Here is a 15130-nt window from a genome sequence, read left to right on the forward strand (position 1 = left end):
TTTTCATTTCTCAATGTACTTCAAGAATACATGATACTTTGTTTCAATTTGATTTTTTTGGACTATCATGATTGAGGTGATTTAGCCAATATAATTTATATAAATATATTTTAGATTTTTGACTTTGATAAAATTCAGCCGAGCGGAGCCACTTGAACTGAAATTTACAACAGTAACTTGCATCATCTACAGATAAATTAAATTTACTCTGTACTTAAAAATAAACATTGAACTTATCTCATTGAATTCATTTCTTCTATTTTGACATTAGCGGGCCTGTCGCTTTATATACTTTTACACAAAAGTGTTTCATGACTTTACATTGATAGAAATAAACTACGGGACATCATGTCCTAACAGCCCATCAACAGAAAATGTTTAAAACTTCGAAGAAAATGTTTAATTTTTAACCGTTTTTATTGAGCAAGTTAGCATTAGTATGAATTTTGGTCATTACCGTGTTATTTCATCTTCACTTAAAAGTGCTATATATTACAAAAAAATTTTAATTTGTCTTGATCTTTGCTAGTTTACAGTTTGTCATTTGGCAAGTTGAGAAACAAAAAGACATTCTCATCTACCCCAAAATCAGTTACTTTTATGGGATATCACCCATAATATATGTATATTCTAGATTTTTGACTTTGATAAAATTCAGTCAAGCCACTTGAACTGATATTCACAACGGCAATACTTAAAAAATGTAAATCATAAAAAAATTCGCGCATAAAACGAGATTAAAAAACAACTTTGGAAAAGAAATCAGAATGAACGATAAGGTGGTATTTTTTTTGAGTTTTTTTATCAATGGATTGATCTGTTGAATGCGGAAAATATACAGGCAAATTATAGCCATCGAATAAAAATCACGTACAAATAAATTTTTGTCAAGTGTAGACGTATATCAATTGGTTGATAATTTCATTCAAAAAAGTGCTCGTCATTACAGTTTAATTGTCAAAATTCGCTAAATTCAACTATAAAAGGTAGATGCTAAGCTCCGTTTATTCACAGTAGCCCACGAAAATTTGAATCATGAAGTTCCACATTGCTTTTGCCGTATTATTCCTTGTTTGCGTAAGTTTGAACTCTTGAGTGTCGTCGCGATTATTTAGAATTAATTTTTTACCTTATTCATAAAACGAACTTTTTCTCAGGGAGCACAAGCTCGAGCAGTCGAAGGCGATATCAAGGAGCAGCTAAAAATCTTTATTGACCATCTGGAAACAACCATAAAGCCAGCCGTGACCGAGACCCACCGCCAAATCGAGCAAATTATAACAGATATGCAGGAAAGTGCAAAGGAGGATTTGAAAAAAATCCGCGACAAGCGTGAAGCAGAATTACTCATTTGGGTAAACATTTTTTTTCGATTCTACTACATACATCAAATATATGCACAAATAATATTCTCAATCGCAATTCAGATAAATACAGATGAAGCTGCAAAACTATCAGTTGCAGCCCACGAAATGCATATTGGTAATATGTTCGATTGCACATCCATAATCTCGGGCCCAATGATGGAGTACTCCTATGGTATCGATGGGGGGCTAGAAAAGTGCGTACAAAGCAGTTTAACAAAGTTTCTGCAGCCCGTGAACGAGTCCCTCGTGGCGCTTGACGAGACCTTTGTTGTCTTTCACAATCAGGTCGAGGTGGCTAAAAAATGCGTCGACGATGCTACCCTCTCAACATCGTTCTACGCAACCGAGTGCTTAAACAAGGTAAAAATAACACGAGCCGATTATTGATTATAAAATAAAACTTCGTTCATTTTTTCAGGCAATAATTACCGTCGACACTGCTTGGTTGGAGGCTTCGAGAAAAGTCGATTTGTTAAAGTTGAAAGATCAATATCATCAATTCTTGAAAGAATTCGACCAATGCGAACGACCAGAAGCTTACGAAAAAGTGAAAACCCAGATAAATAAAGCGGAAAATGGGATTAGAAATTGCTTTACCAGAATTACCGAAGGGAAAGAAGTGAGACAAATGGATGATGATTTTTGGCATTATATTGACACAAATCCAGAGGAGTTAGGGTACCCCTCGCTCCCTAACTGGCCCTGAACATTTTGGATATGCAATAATTCTACTGTTTTTAATATGTAATATACTATTTAATATGTAAATTTAATGTGTAATATACTAATTGGGCATTGAAAATGAAATGCGTTATACACTGAAGAATTTAATAACATCCATAAAAATTTAATTTTGATTGTTTTTCACAACATTTTTTCCAACACGGTCAGTCACTGACACGTCTACCATACTTTTCACAGATTGAATTGAAAAAAATGTATTTTGAATCGGCTTAAATAAATAATATCAATAATAATAATAACGTTTTTAAATCTAGACATTATTTTTATCTATTCGTATACATAGATTCGTAAAAATCTCACCACATTTAATTTTTCCGCAAGAAATTATATGAACGATCGACCAAACATTTCGACCAATCATGAAGCGAAGCACAGTTACTCGTCGACCAATAAGGTAACGAATAAAATGACTTCAAATGATTTTTTTAAAGAAAGAATTTAAAAAAGAAATACTTTTTACACAAGCATTATATGCCTCAATTATAAATATTTGTCTCTCTTTAAATAAGATTTCAAACTGAGTCTGGTTATAAAAAAAAATGTATTCATTTACACATTTTTTTTTTTTTAAACAATTAACGAATCCAAAAAACTTCATGGCTCTTCTGTTCTTTGCTAATTTTGTCAATTTCTAGTTTAGTGAGAAAACTTGCATCATGAGCTGACAGATTTGAAGGTTTTCGCAAAACCTTTAAATCCGTGTTATTGAAATTGTCCTACGTCCATTTTCCACGAAGATATGTTGTTTTACTGCGAATTTGAATTTTTTAAATATTACTCTCTCATAATGAAAATCAAAATTCACATGTTTTCAACTTTTTTATTCAATAAAACTTTATTTTAAAACATTTAAAATCACGCTTGAGAATTTGATGAAACAATTCTTTGAATAAGTAGTTTTTAATTAAAATAATTCTTCAGTAAATGCTCAAAAAATATTAAAAGTTCTTAAATTAATGATTATCACTCCTAATGATTTCTAGGAACTAAATTGTTCATCAATTGTCCTTTAATCATCGTTGAAACTCTATCACAAAGTACATCGGCTTCATCGAAACTGTTGAAAGTAAATGAAAAATAGAATCGAATCCGTCTTGGCTATTCAAATAAATAATTGTACATCATTACATACTTGTCTGTAGCCAACAAAATCGTACATTTGGCTGCTTTCAGCGATTTAATGACGGTCCAGATGATCCGCTTGCTATATGCGTTGCATCCAGCCGTGGGTTGGTCTAGCACCAAAACTTCCGGGCCACCCATTACGGTCAGTGCCATCATTGTGCGTTTTCTCACATTCGTAGTTAAAGCACTACCTTTGATCTGCAAGTATTTTTTGATTTCTGAAAAGACAAAACTTATTCTCGGACCTTCAGAATCGTTATACGTGAACATTTTTGCAAAAATATTTACGGAATAATTTGCTCCAGTATTCTGTTTCAGCAGCTTCTAATTCTTCGGGAATTTTACGGAGCCTTGAAAAAATATGGAAATGTTCTGCAACTGTAAGCTCGTCGTATAAAAAGATTTCTTGGGGGCAGTAGGCCATTTTTTTTAACATCTGAAAATGTTTATTTTTTAATACTTGATTGATTGATTAATTTGGTTCTAAATGTGATAGAATTTTATTCTCCCTACGTCTTGAACATTTTTTCCCTTAATGAAAATCGATCCATCTTCAGGAGTCTGAGCTCCGACTATCATTTTCAGTAAAGTAGATTTGCCAGCTTTATATGGACTCACAATACCCAAACATTCGCCTTTGCCAACTCTTAAACTAACGTCATAAATTAACTGTTTCGTAAACGAACTTTTGTACAGTCCATGGACGACGATTACTTCCTCGTCGGAACGTGGAGCATTACCCGATTTTTTTGGTAGCTGCTTATCTGTGTTAAAAAATTTGCTTGAGAATAAACTTATGTGATGGTTTAGTTCGAGAATTGTAAAATCTTAAAACTTACCATTCTGCGGATATTGTTTTGCAAATGTAAAATCTTCACCCTTTAATTCGGTAACTATTTGAGATATGACTTGTTTCTCCTTAATCATAGATTCACTTGGGGTTTTATAATTGCGCAAAATCGTTATCGGATAGAAACGACTAAAATATTTGTAAGAAAATTTCCTCGGACTCAAGATGAGTGTAAAGAAAATAAAGTGTGGCAAAATGATACAGTTAAAGTCGGGTATTAAAAGTGGTACATTATTTCCGTAGAAATCTTTATATTGCAATGGATATTTACATGTTCCATCATAACATTGCATACCTACTGAAAAGAAATAAAAAATTAGCACTCAACTAGAATTACTTGACAAAAAAAATTTTTTTTAATACTTACGGCAACACACGTCGTCTCTGTATTCCGTGCAATTGGATACTTGATATTCATTCGGAGTGAGTTTACATTTGTTATTGATAATGGCAGTTTGATAAATGCTCACAATGCTCGTAAAAAAAGTATGTAATGGCGAGTAGTAAGCAATCGTATTCAAAGATACAATGGCGTGTCCGTCAACCACGGCGATCCATATCAAATGTAAAGTGCCTGCGGAACGAAATTAATATTGAAAATTTGCCCGCTTATATCGTAAAGCGAATTGAAGAATTTAATTCAAATCAACTGACTTGTAAAGATAAAAATTCCAATCATCATCCTTGCTACGAACGACATATTAATTTTGATGCAACTGAGGATGTAACAGATTTCCAATCCACTGTATAGGAAGTGTAGACACATGATCGATATCAGTTCTAAAATAAAAAAGACATAGTCAACTTATTGCAATCTTTACTTACTAAAAAAAAATAAATAAAATGTATACCATCGTATTGACTTACCCATTGATTGCCAATTATGGAAATGCGCTCCTTCGTAAATATGCAGGTAAAATATTGTACCCAATGTAATGGCTACACAAGGGACGACTAACATCAAGTCATAAAGTATCAAATTCCCCCAATACACCGTCCTGGACATACCGGCCATAAATTGCAAATGCTTCATTTCTTTTACGTTCTCCTCCAGTGGCAGGTGCAAAAAGTTTCGCGCCAGTAGTGTGAGCCAGATGAGGTAAGAGAGAGCCCAAGCTAAGGCCACCCATCGATCGTATACTGTGGAGTTGAAGAGCGAGTTGATGCTGGGTATGCGTTGCAGGTGCACGCGAATTTCGTGCTCGAAATCGGTCATGTACTTGAGCAAGGCGTTGTTGGCGAGATTCAACGAGATCGGCAAGCTGTACACGGCCTTCGATGTGAATATGGCGCTGCCGACGATGGTGCCGTTCGCCGACTGGCCGAACTCGGCGGCTGCCACCAGACGCGTGCCGAATGTCGCCAATTGGTTCTTTGCCCTCTCATACAGCGCTGAAAAATGGACGATGTATTGAGTACGTATTATGTGCGTCAAAAACGCTCTTAAACGACTTTGCGACTTTACCATTTGTAAGATTGCCTCCAGTTAGTTTTACCGTATTCCAATGACCCGACGAACCGTAATTATTTTCCAAGCTTTCATTAAAAGCGGAGACGTAGGTTTCTGCGTTTCTATACATATTCGGAGATATTCCAATGGTCTCGGGTACGTCGATAACTGGCATATTTAACATTGAATTATATTTCGCCGCGCCAAGTAACAACAATCCCTGTTGAAAAAGAAACAAAAAAAAACCTTAAAAATACAAGAGAAAAATTCAAATGAGATTTTTCACTTACGAATATCGTTGACTTCCAAAATAATGATAAACGTCTGAAGAGGTGTTTGTTCAAGATGTAACGACGCACATTTTCCATCGATTCGCATCGCTTCTTTCGGAATAATTTATTGTATCTGGCCAAGGGTGATGCGAGCTGCTGGACTTGAATCGGTTCATGTACGCTACCAAAAAGTACTCGATTATATTCTATTTCAACGGAATCGATAGCACCAACATCCAAGATTACTCACTCCGAGAAAAGGTCTTTGAGTGCAGGTTCACCAGCGACAATTGCGGTTTTATTGAGATTTCTCAAATAGTCGGCCTTTGCGTGTGTGTCGTCGCTGTCCTTCCATTTGCGAGCCGCGTGACCGAAACACGCCCCCGGTGCGTAACGTTCCTTCAAGTATTTTGGAGTTCCGTAGCACTCGAGTTGTCCGCTTGTCAAGACTGCTATTCGATCGCTTATGACTTCCGCCTCCAACATACTGTCAGTGCTTACGATAATTGCTTTTTTATAGTTTTTAAGTTTCTGTGAAATGACGATGATTTTGTTTAAATTCTTTATTTGAAACATTTTTTTGGTATTAATCGCTTGTTACGAACCTTGAGAGCATACCAAATAATGCATACATCATCTTTATCTAAACCTTTCGTTGGATTATTTAATAAAACGAGCTGAAGAATATCAAGTATAGATAATATGAAGAAAACCGCATGGTTTTTGAAAATTAAAAATTAAAATTTTTTTTCAACTCCTTACATCGGTGTCTCCCACCATAGCCATAGCAAGGCTTAACCGTCTCAACTGTCCTTTACTAAGATAATAAAAGTACGAGTCAAGTTCATGTGACAAATTAAATGTCTCTGCGATGTCATTTATTTCCTGTTCAATATCATAATCACTTCTTCTTTTACATCGGAACTGAGATAAACATTTTTTATGAATGAAAAAGGAAAAAAAAAATTCAATTGAAATTTTTTGTTTATAAGTACCTGTGCCATGAATCTTAGATTATCACGAATTGTAATACGTGATAAAAAGCCATCCACGCCAGTAAAAATTCCAGTTTTATGTTTCGGTATTTTTATGGACATTTCAGCTAATAGCGGTTCTATAAATGGATATCATTAACAATGGTGCGTTAAAAAATGAAAAATAGTTGTCTCATTATTAACGCTACCTGATAAAGCTCTTAATAAAGTGTGATTGCTATGGCCATTGCATTCTACAACACTTGTTATTTCTTCTTCATAAAATTCCATGCTGATGTTTTTTAAGTTCGCATCCTAAAAAAGCCAATTTTACAGTTTCGATTTGATTTTTTCTTTTCCTATTTCAACTTACATCCTTAAAAATATTGACATTCTTTAATTCTATAACTGGGTTACTTTTAAGGGAAGGTGCCTGGATATTAGGATTTATTACTTTTGGTTTGCCACTAATTTTTACTTTCTGTAAAATACAAAATTAATTTTTAGCTGTTTAATTTGATAAGCAAAGTCTGATGGCTTGTACAGAATAAAAACATTACCAATTTTTGTTTTCTTTGCGGTTTTAGCCAAAGTAATGCCACAAAAATGAAGTACGTCACAATGAACATGGCAAAACTCACAGCTATTTGTGGAGTGTCCGAAAAATTCAGCACATCTCTCCATCGCAAGCCCTCTGCATTCATTTCCATGTACTCAGCCGTTCTTAGTAATTCAAGATACCAGGTAGAGGGCAAAAACATTCCCAGAGCAACAAATGTCGAAAAGCAGACGTATTTTTGCAGTGGCACGAGTTGGAGGAGCATTATACCATCTGAATAGGCGAAATAACTTATCCATATCCAAAACCCTGTTTTCATAGAAATTAACGCAATGTCAATAAAACTTAAGCTATACTTGAATGAAATGTGATTTTTGGGTACTCACTATTTCTCGTTATGAAGAATAGATTGAAAATCAGTATCATGTTATGAGTAACAAACATCGTAAATAACACAATCAGCAAAGATGTGTCGCTCTGGATAAAAAACGATCCAGCATAGACAAACGTATTACCAGTTACTGTAGCTCCAAAAATAATCACGAAAGTCATCAAGTAAACGATTGAAAATATGTGCGAAGTGAAATAATACATTATTCTGGATACTCCAGTGGAGTCAATGAAGTTCTGAAAATAAAGATTCAGCTCAATTTCGCTATTCAATATTTCAACTCCTCAGCCGCATTTAATCGAAATACTTACATCAATGCCGCCTTTATCCTCGTAATTGAGAGATGCGATTTCATACACTAATACTAACACCAAGTGGCTCAAAATAAGCGCATTTGTTGGTCCTAACTCGCTCACGTATCTGTAATGTATAATTCAAGTGCTTATAGAAATGCCAAGCAACGGCAAATTTTTCAATACTTACGACAAATACGCGTCATCTGTTCTCGAAAAATCCCTCTCGTTCGGAAGGTTCAATCTCTTCAGGGTAATCTGGAAGAAAAAACCAATATTCGGAAATAAGTATACGTATATCGATCGCATATAATATGCTCTGATCTATATCGTTATATATTCACGTTATAATTCGGCCTCGCCGAGCCGTTGCTCGTCCTCAATTTGATGAACGACGCGTCGAGGCAGGTCTGGGTCGAGAGTATCCGATTGGTCCTGGTGAGGTAATCGTCGCCGGACGACGAGTCCCAGTCCGTCTGCTCGTAAAACAAACGATCGTAGGTGAGTTTCTCCGACTGTATCTTGTAGTGCAGAGTCTTGCTGGCCTCGCCGACGTCGGCGGCGAAGATCACGCCCACGTAACTAGTGGGCCGCTTCGGGTCCCGCAATCCCAGAAGCTCGATTCCGCGATAGGCCTTGAGCAGCTCCGTCTCGCTGGCGAAGCCCTTGACGCTGACGCTGAGGTTCGAGTGGCGCGACGAGTCGCCATCGTCTTTCCGCGGAAAGCACTCGTCGCGAAAGCTCCGCATGAGCCTGTCGGTGAAGTCGTTATTGGGCGCGTAGTAGACGGCGTGCTGCTCGCCTTCGAGCTCCAACGGCCTCAGCGCCGAGACGTTGAGCGACTCGTCGCGCAGCTCGAACCGATCGGACCTCAGGGGCGACGTGTAATTGGTGTGATAGTGGTGCCCGGCTATCCAGACGAGCCATATCGTCGCGGCCGGGAACAACTGCATGAACCAATCTGAGCGGCGCCGCTTCCAGTGTGCCCCGATTATCAGCCGAGCGTGGCTGAAAAATTCGCCGTTCGACATGTTTTGGCCGGCTCTCGTCGAGAATCGATGGGCTGCTGCTCGCTTTGATGACGACGCACAATGACGACGACGATCGATACCTGCGCACATTTGGAGTCAGACATTTTTTCGTTGCTTTATTATCGATAGATCTTACATCGGTGCAATCGTATAATTTGTCATTAACTATATTACTGAGAATGCCACGGTACGTTTTTTCGTACTAAAAAAAATATCAGACTAACCATTCAAATGACCGTGAATATTCATTTATACATAATAGCAAAAAGCGAAACTCAAATTATCTTATATACCATTCGGTGTGTTATAGGGGTGTGCAAGTATACGTTTTTTTGAATTTTACCCGAATGATTATCCATAACTTTGGTTTTTTTTCGTGTACTCGCAATGAAAATGCTACATTTTTGCTCATATGTAACGCACGTAAATTGTCATAATCATAAATTTTAAAAAGGTAAAATTATTTTTTGAAGATATATTTTTTATATTCATTTCTCAAAGATATACTTTGTGTATTCGAAAAAAATCAAGTACTCGAAAGTTCTACTCGCGCACCCCTATCCAATACAATTAACGTTGTTATAAAATTATTTTCACTGTATGAGTCTCATGAAATTCGCGTAACATTGCCCGCGTACCACGTGACTCTTTCTTTATCTAATACGAAGTAGAAGCAGTGGCAACTCCGAAACTAGCATCATAAATAAAAATACGCAATTTTGCTGAAAGTAATAATACGTCACTAGGCCGGACGACATTTAATCGTGTTCAAATTACTAGGTGTTATATTCAAATTTGCATCGAATCTGAATTGAATAATAAAACTTTGAATTAGTCACCGAAAATTTATTGCAAACAAGACTACTATTTTCCGCTCACGTCGACTGTCTCCTTCGGACAGTTAATTAAAATTGAGACTCACCACTTACAGCCTCTTGGCCAACAAAGCAATAGCGTGTTAATACTACAACACGCAGCAACGTATTATTATCTTGTCTTTTTTTTCCTATTGTATTTTTTGTACACTTTAATCCCGATGTCACAAATATGAAACTGCTGCCACAGGGCACTAAAGTCTAAATAAGCGCTACTTTGCCGTTGTGCTTGTTTTAATTTTCCCCACCAGCATTACAACCAAAGAGCTCCGCTATGCGACTGACGAGGATCGATGGTTTTGGGAAAATTCATTTTTGGCAGTTTAACGCCGCAACACTCGATACTGTGCGTGTACAAGACGGTTGAGCTGTCGACCCAGTATAGGACTCGCTGTCAGCTGTGCATGATCGGTCGCTAGAAGGGGAAAACGCCTACGTTATAGGGTAGCTTATGTATTTTAACGGAGAAGGGGGGTAAGGGTGGGGTTGAACTCAGCATATTGGGTTGGAATACGCATGTAACAGCTTTGAGTCTCCGGCAAAAATTGAACTAGAAACAGTTGAATCTTACTTTTATTCAGAAAATCGAGTTGAGGGAGAAAGAAGAGATAAAACAAATACCTCAATAAGCACGTGTAACAGCGAAATAATGCCGTAGAATATTGAGAAATGATCAATACGATCAGGAGAAGTACAGCCAAAATATCAGTAGCTCCGATACTCAATGAAAAAGAAGCCTCAAAATGAAGTATACAAAATAATTACAGAATACTCCGACCGACTGTAATTGAAAAAAAAAGATCAATTCGAATATTTTCGTTGAATTTCAATTGAACTTTTGGCGCTCGTAAATTTCAATTACCTTGTAATAACAACGATTGGTGCCTTATTATGTAATCATCGATTATTCTTTGACGAAATTTCTTCTGGAGATAGCTCTTGATAGAATAAATTGAAGTGCTTCACATTTTAACAGTTGTTTTTGGATTTCATCGATACGACTGGCAGAGACCCCTGTATTTAATTTATAATTCATTTCCGAAAATAGATAAAACAGCATTTCGAATATCAAACAAAATTAAAAATTAAAGAATGAAAAAAAAATTTACAAAATACTTAAAAACTTTTTATCGATATTGAACCAATATCTCTTACAGGGTGCTTGCATCAACAAACTAATTACACAGACCAGTTAAGAAATTGTGTTAGAATACCCAGAAATTCTTTTCCCCTTTACAGGGCCGGGATGTCAGTGGTCTTATCATCAATAGAAAACTGGCATACAAAGTATCTTGAATCATCGATCGATCATGGGCAAAGGGTCGATCAGGGGGTGCGCTAATCTATTGGCTTTCCAAATTTCAGTCCTCTAGCGATTAACGATTCAGAAAAATAGTCAACCTCTATATGTTCACTGTAATAATAAAAATTTTAAAACTACATTCTTCTTTGACAGAACTCACGAAATTTCGAAAGAAATGTTCAATGTTGTTAAATTAAACTTTTAAAAGGTATTTGAATGACGAAAATGATAAAAAAATGATGACGTCTACTCGGGGAAGAAAGTAAGAGCTATAAAAATAAATAATCACGACGATGGTTGTACTGAAGTGTAAATCGTACGCGATAATAATAGAAAATTATTTAATTAAGATTTAATCGAACATTTACCAAACTTTTCCGAAGCAGTTAAAAACTAAGCACATTGTCGAGCATAATTCGTGTGTTCATATATGAGAACACATATCCGTTCGAAAAAATAATTCTGTAAAAACCAGATTTTAAGAGAAAAAAAAATTCGTCTATGATCGCCACCTCTCTGAAAGTACCCACGTACGTCCCGGAACACGTCCTCGTTGAGGTATGGCTGCAGACGCCGACAACTGTCACTGCGGACACCGCGATCAACGTCACGAATGAAGGCCCAAGTGACCTTTGCTTCGAAATTCGAGATGAGCTCCGAGTAAATGTTCAACACCCGGAGCAGGACTGCATTCACAGGCTGACCTCGAACGGCGATCCGTTTTTTGGTAACTTGGTCTAACTGAAGCTCGATCACGCCCGCAGGAGCCGTGCGCCGAGTTCTACAGAATTTAGATATTTTAGGGACGAGACGATAAAATTGCAAATGTGTAGTTTATTTAATAATGGTAATAGACGTGGAATTTATCAAAATCTTGAAGTAAATAAATTGACTTCTTTTATCAAGTGACAACAAAGCGAATATCAAAAATTCAAATTCTTTTGTTTTTGAAGCTATAAATGAGTTAGACACTAGCAACGTTTTATGAACAGAAAAATGTAGTAGTTTAATTAATGCGATCGATTATTACAAGTATATAAAATAGGCATTTTCCGACATTTATAGCGAAAAGAAACTTGACAAGAATACATAAGTTAAAAATTGTGTAAAACACCATCGATGCATCCGACAGGTTCTCAATGGCACTTCAAGAACACCACGATCAAGTCCTGGCCAACGGCCTGCTAGAATCTGTCCTTCATTTGTTTTAACTCATCTTCCTCTTCACGAATCTGCATAATTATGCCTGCCCCTCTGAAAAAATTTTCGCGAACCTCGTTGAAAATTTGGGACCACTTTAGCTAGGGTTGCATTACTATGAACTTCTCCTTCTCGCAGAATTCGTTCCACATGGTCTTGGCGTGACGCAGCCTCAGTTCCGATTCGCAAACCAAAGACTTCCAACGACTGTCATCACAATTCACTTTCTGCATGTCTGAAGCCCACTTCTTGAAAACTATCATCTCTTCGGCATAAAAGTTTGCTAAACGTTTCCGTTGGTCTATATCTATAATAATAGTATCTTTAGATTTAGCCATGTTAGTTATTTTCCGACCCTCTGTTTTTTTCAACTTTTTTATGTACTCGAGGTGTAAGCACTTGGGTTGTCTTTGTTCGGGTTCTGTTGCTGTTATAGCTGCTGTACTACTGAGCTGAACTGTTGAACTGCGCGTAATGTGCTGTTGGCGGCGCCTTTCGTCGAGATTCTTTGGCGCTCGGCCCCGTATCGGATGTAAGATTAACGAACGAGTCTATACGAGAATTGAGCCGCTCTTTGTTGCGTAGCGTACGTTATGTAGCGTGAGTGTATACGTGCTCGGCGAAAAAAAAAATACAAAAATGTTTTCGACTGCTCTAAAGCCAATTTTTATATAGTGCGAGGCGAGTTGCTTCAAGAATAACAAAATTGTTTTCGAAAATGCGTCACGGTTCGAGAAATTTTTGTAATTCAGATCTTGAGATGAAAAAAATCGCCTTTAGATAGTTGGAAAAGGGACAAGAACTGAGGTTTACAGATTTTCAAAATTTAAGTACGTGGTCTTCAAAATAAAAAAGAATTGCTAAATCACAAATTAGAATTTAACTTTGCTCTACAGATAAAATTTTTAACCTCATTTTATTTTTTAATAAAATGCTAAGATCACGCCCCAAGAGCTGTGTACATACACAGAGAGAAAATATACGCGTTTGAGGGGGGACCTGTAGTAAGCAAAAATCGCTGGAACGCTTGCCTGGCTCAATCGCTGGCTGTCCGGCGATGATATCCGGAGACTCTAGCGTCGCTTTGGTCGCTCGCAGGCTGGAACTTGAGTCGACCTATTGTGTGAGATATTCGACTTTTAAGGTTTCCTGGCGATTTTCTCGGGAAAAAATGAAAATTTCGGAAAATTTGACCATACCATTGGAAAGCTGAGACAATTTCCTATCGGAATGGTGGATTCATTTATTTTTTTAAGTGCATTCAGGTACTTTTTCAGTGAGTTATAAATTTAGCGATTAGACTAAATAATGCCGCGCGGCCGTAGATCGACTCAAGTCCCAGCGTGGAGTCTCCGGCGATCATTGCCGGACAGCCAGCGATTGAGCCAGGCAAGCGTTCCAGCGATTTTCGCTTGCTACAAGTCCTCCCTCAAACGCGTATATTTTCTCTCCGTGTAGGCAGAGTTCTACAGAATTTAGACGTTTTTGATAAGAGTTGATGAAATTGTAAATCTGGAGGTTATTGAATATAAGGGTACTTGTATTTGTTTCTTTATTTAATAATAGAATACTTTTTTGTTTGCTATTTTTTTATCAAGTGACAACAAAGCGAATATCAGAAATTCAAGTTTCATTTGTTTTTCAGGCTTTAAATGAGTTAGAAACTAGCAAAATTTTATGGATCGAAAAATTTAATAACTTTATTATTAATTGAGTCGATGATTACATTACAAAATAATAACATCTTCCAACATTTTTAGCGAAAAAAAACTCGACAGGAATACATCAATTCAATTAAAAACATCAAAATGGGAAATTCATAGGGGTTATCGACTCAAAATCCTTTTGTAGCACGAACCAATCGTAGAGGGTACTCTTCTTTTCCTTTTGCTGTTTGATTACCTTCAAGTATGAAGTGATTATGGCCGAGCCTTTAGAGAAGTCGTCATGAACGGAGAGATTAGACACGCCTGGTTTTCCGTGGTCAAGCAACATGCACTTAACGTTCTCGTAGAAGTCGTCCCACATGGTCTTGGCCTGACGTAGCTTCTCCTCGGCCTGGCAAGCCATAACGTCGTTCAAATCCTTCGCTCTACCCATATTTACCGCCATATTTTCGGCCCAACACCTGAAACGTCTCAACTCTTTGGCAAGAAACGTTATCAAGCTTTCACGTTTGCTCGCTGGGATAGTTGAATCATTGACCGAATTGGATTTAGACATGATCGTAATATTTCCCGATCTTCTTTTCTTTTTTAACTTTTTGATGCACTCCGGGTATAAATTGCGTCGTCTTTGCAAGCGTATATTGTCGCTCGACTAGCTACTATGCTACTGAACTGAACTGCTGCAATGTGCTGCTCGCGGCGCCTTTCAGCGGGATTCCCTCGCGCTCGTATTGGGTGTAAGATTTCTTCACGAGTAAGTCGGCTAAAGGCATGCGAGTTTTATCGCTCTTTGTTGCGTTGTGTATGTATGTACGTTATGTAGCGTGAGCGTGCTCGGAGAAAATAAAAAAAATGTGTTTGGATACTACAGCCAATTTTGAAATAGCGAGGCGAGTTGCTGAAAAAATAATATTTTCAAAAATGCGTTATGGTCCGAAGTATTCGATAGTTCAATTGTTTGGATTAAAAAAATCGCGTTCAGAGAATTAAAAATTGACGAGAACCGGGGTCAACAGATTTTTTTAATTT

At 37.1% G+C, this 15130-nt stretch overlaps 2 protein-coding genes across 2 annotated transcripts; one reads left to right on the plus strand and one right to left on the minus strand.

Moving 5' to 3' along the window:
• The first annotated feature begins 1286 nt into the window (after positions 1–1286).
• LOC111694223 lies at positions 1287–2073 on the plus strand. Its single transcript, XM_023461533.1, has 3 exons — positions 1287–1355; positions 1428–1727; positions 1786–2073. The coding sequence occupies exons 1-3, from the start codon at positions 1287–1289 to the stop codon at positions 2071–2073; spliced, it is 657 nt and encodes a 218-aa protein (XP_023317301.1).
• A 1007-nt stretch (positions 2074–3080) lies between these two features.
• LOC106658565 (ATP-binding cassette sub-family A member 3-like) lies at positions 3081–9056 on the minus strand. The gene is made up of 21 exons (XM_014380569.1): positions 8370–9056; positions 8216–8283; positions 8044–8152; positions 7728–7968; positions 7343–7650; positions 7156–7263; positions 6992–7097; positions 6804–6922; positions 6571–6732; positions 6414–6485; positions 6059–6339; positions 5827–5989; positions 5552–5756; positions 4954–5478; positions 4741–4866; positions 4454–4660; positions 4076–4381; positions 3750–4000; positions 3525–3672; positions 3244–3454; positions 3081–3168 (listed from the first exon to the last, which is right to left on the minus strand). The coding sequence occupies exons 1-21, from the start codon at positions 9054–9056 to the stop codon at positions 3081–3083; spliced, it is 4491 nt and encodes a 1496-aa protein (XP_014236055.1).
• Between the last annotated feature and the right edge of the window lie 6074 nt (positions 9057–15130).

The sequence above is a fragment of the Trichogramma pretiosum genome, unplaced genomic scaffold (genome assembly GCF_000599845.2).
Source record: "Trichogramma pretiosum strain Unisexual culture from Peru unplaced genomic scaffold, Tpre_2.0 scaffold2, whole genome shotgun sequence".
Taxonomy (NCBI): Eukaryota; Metazoa; Arthropoda; class Insecta; order Hymenoptera; family Trichogrammatidae; genus Trichogramma; species Trichogramma pretiosum.

Bases quoted from the DNA above. Each gene is read 5' to 3' on its own strand.
- LOC111694223 (XM_023461533.1), top strand. From the start codon at position 1,287: ATGCAGGAAAGTGCAAAGGAGGATTTGAAAAAAATCCGCGACAAGCGT. The intron at 1,356-1,427 runs GTAAACATTTTT...ATCGCAATTCAG, and splicing joins AAGCAGAATTACTCATTTGG to ATAAATACAGATGAAGCTGC. The intron at 1,728-1,785 runs GTAAAAATAACA...TCATTTTTTCAG, and splicing joins CAACCGAGTGCTTAAACAAG to GCAATAATTACCGTCGACAC.
- LOC106658565 (XM_014380569.1), bottom strand. From the start codon at position 9,056: ATGTCGAACGGCGAATTTTTCAGCCACGCTCGGCTGATAATCGGGGCA. The intron at 6,923-6,991 runs GTAGCGTTAATA...ATCCATTTATAG, and splicing joins TTTATTAAGAGCTTTATCAG to AACCGCTATTAGCTGAAATG. The intron at 6,486-6,570 runs GTAAGGAGTTGA...GATATTCTTCAG, and splicing joins CTATGGTGGGAGACACCGAT to CTCGTTTTATTAAATAATCC.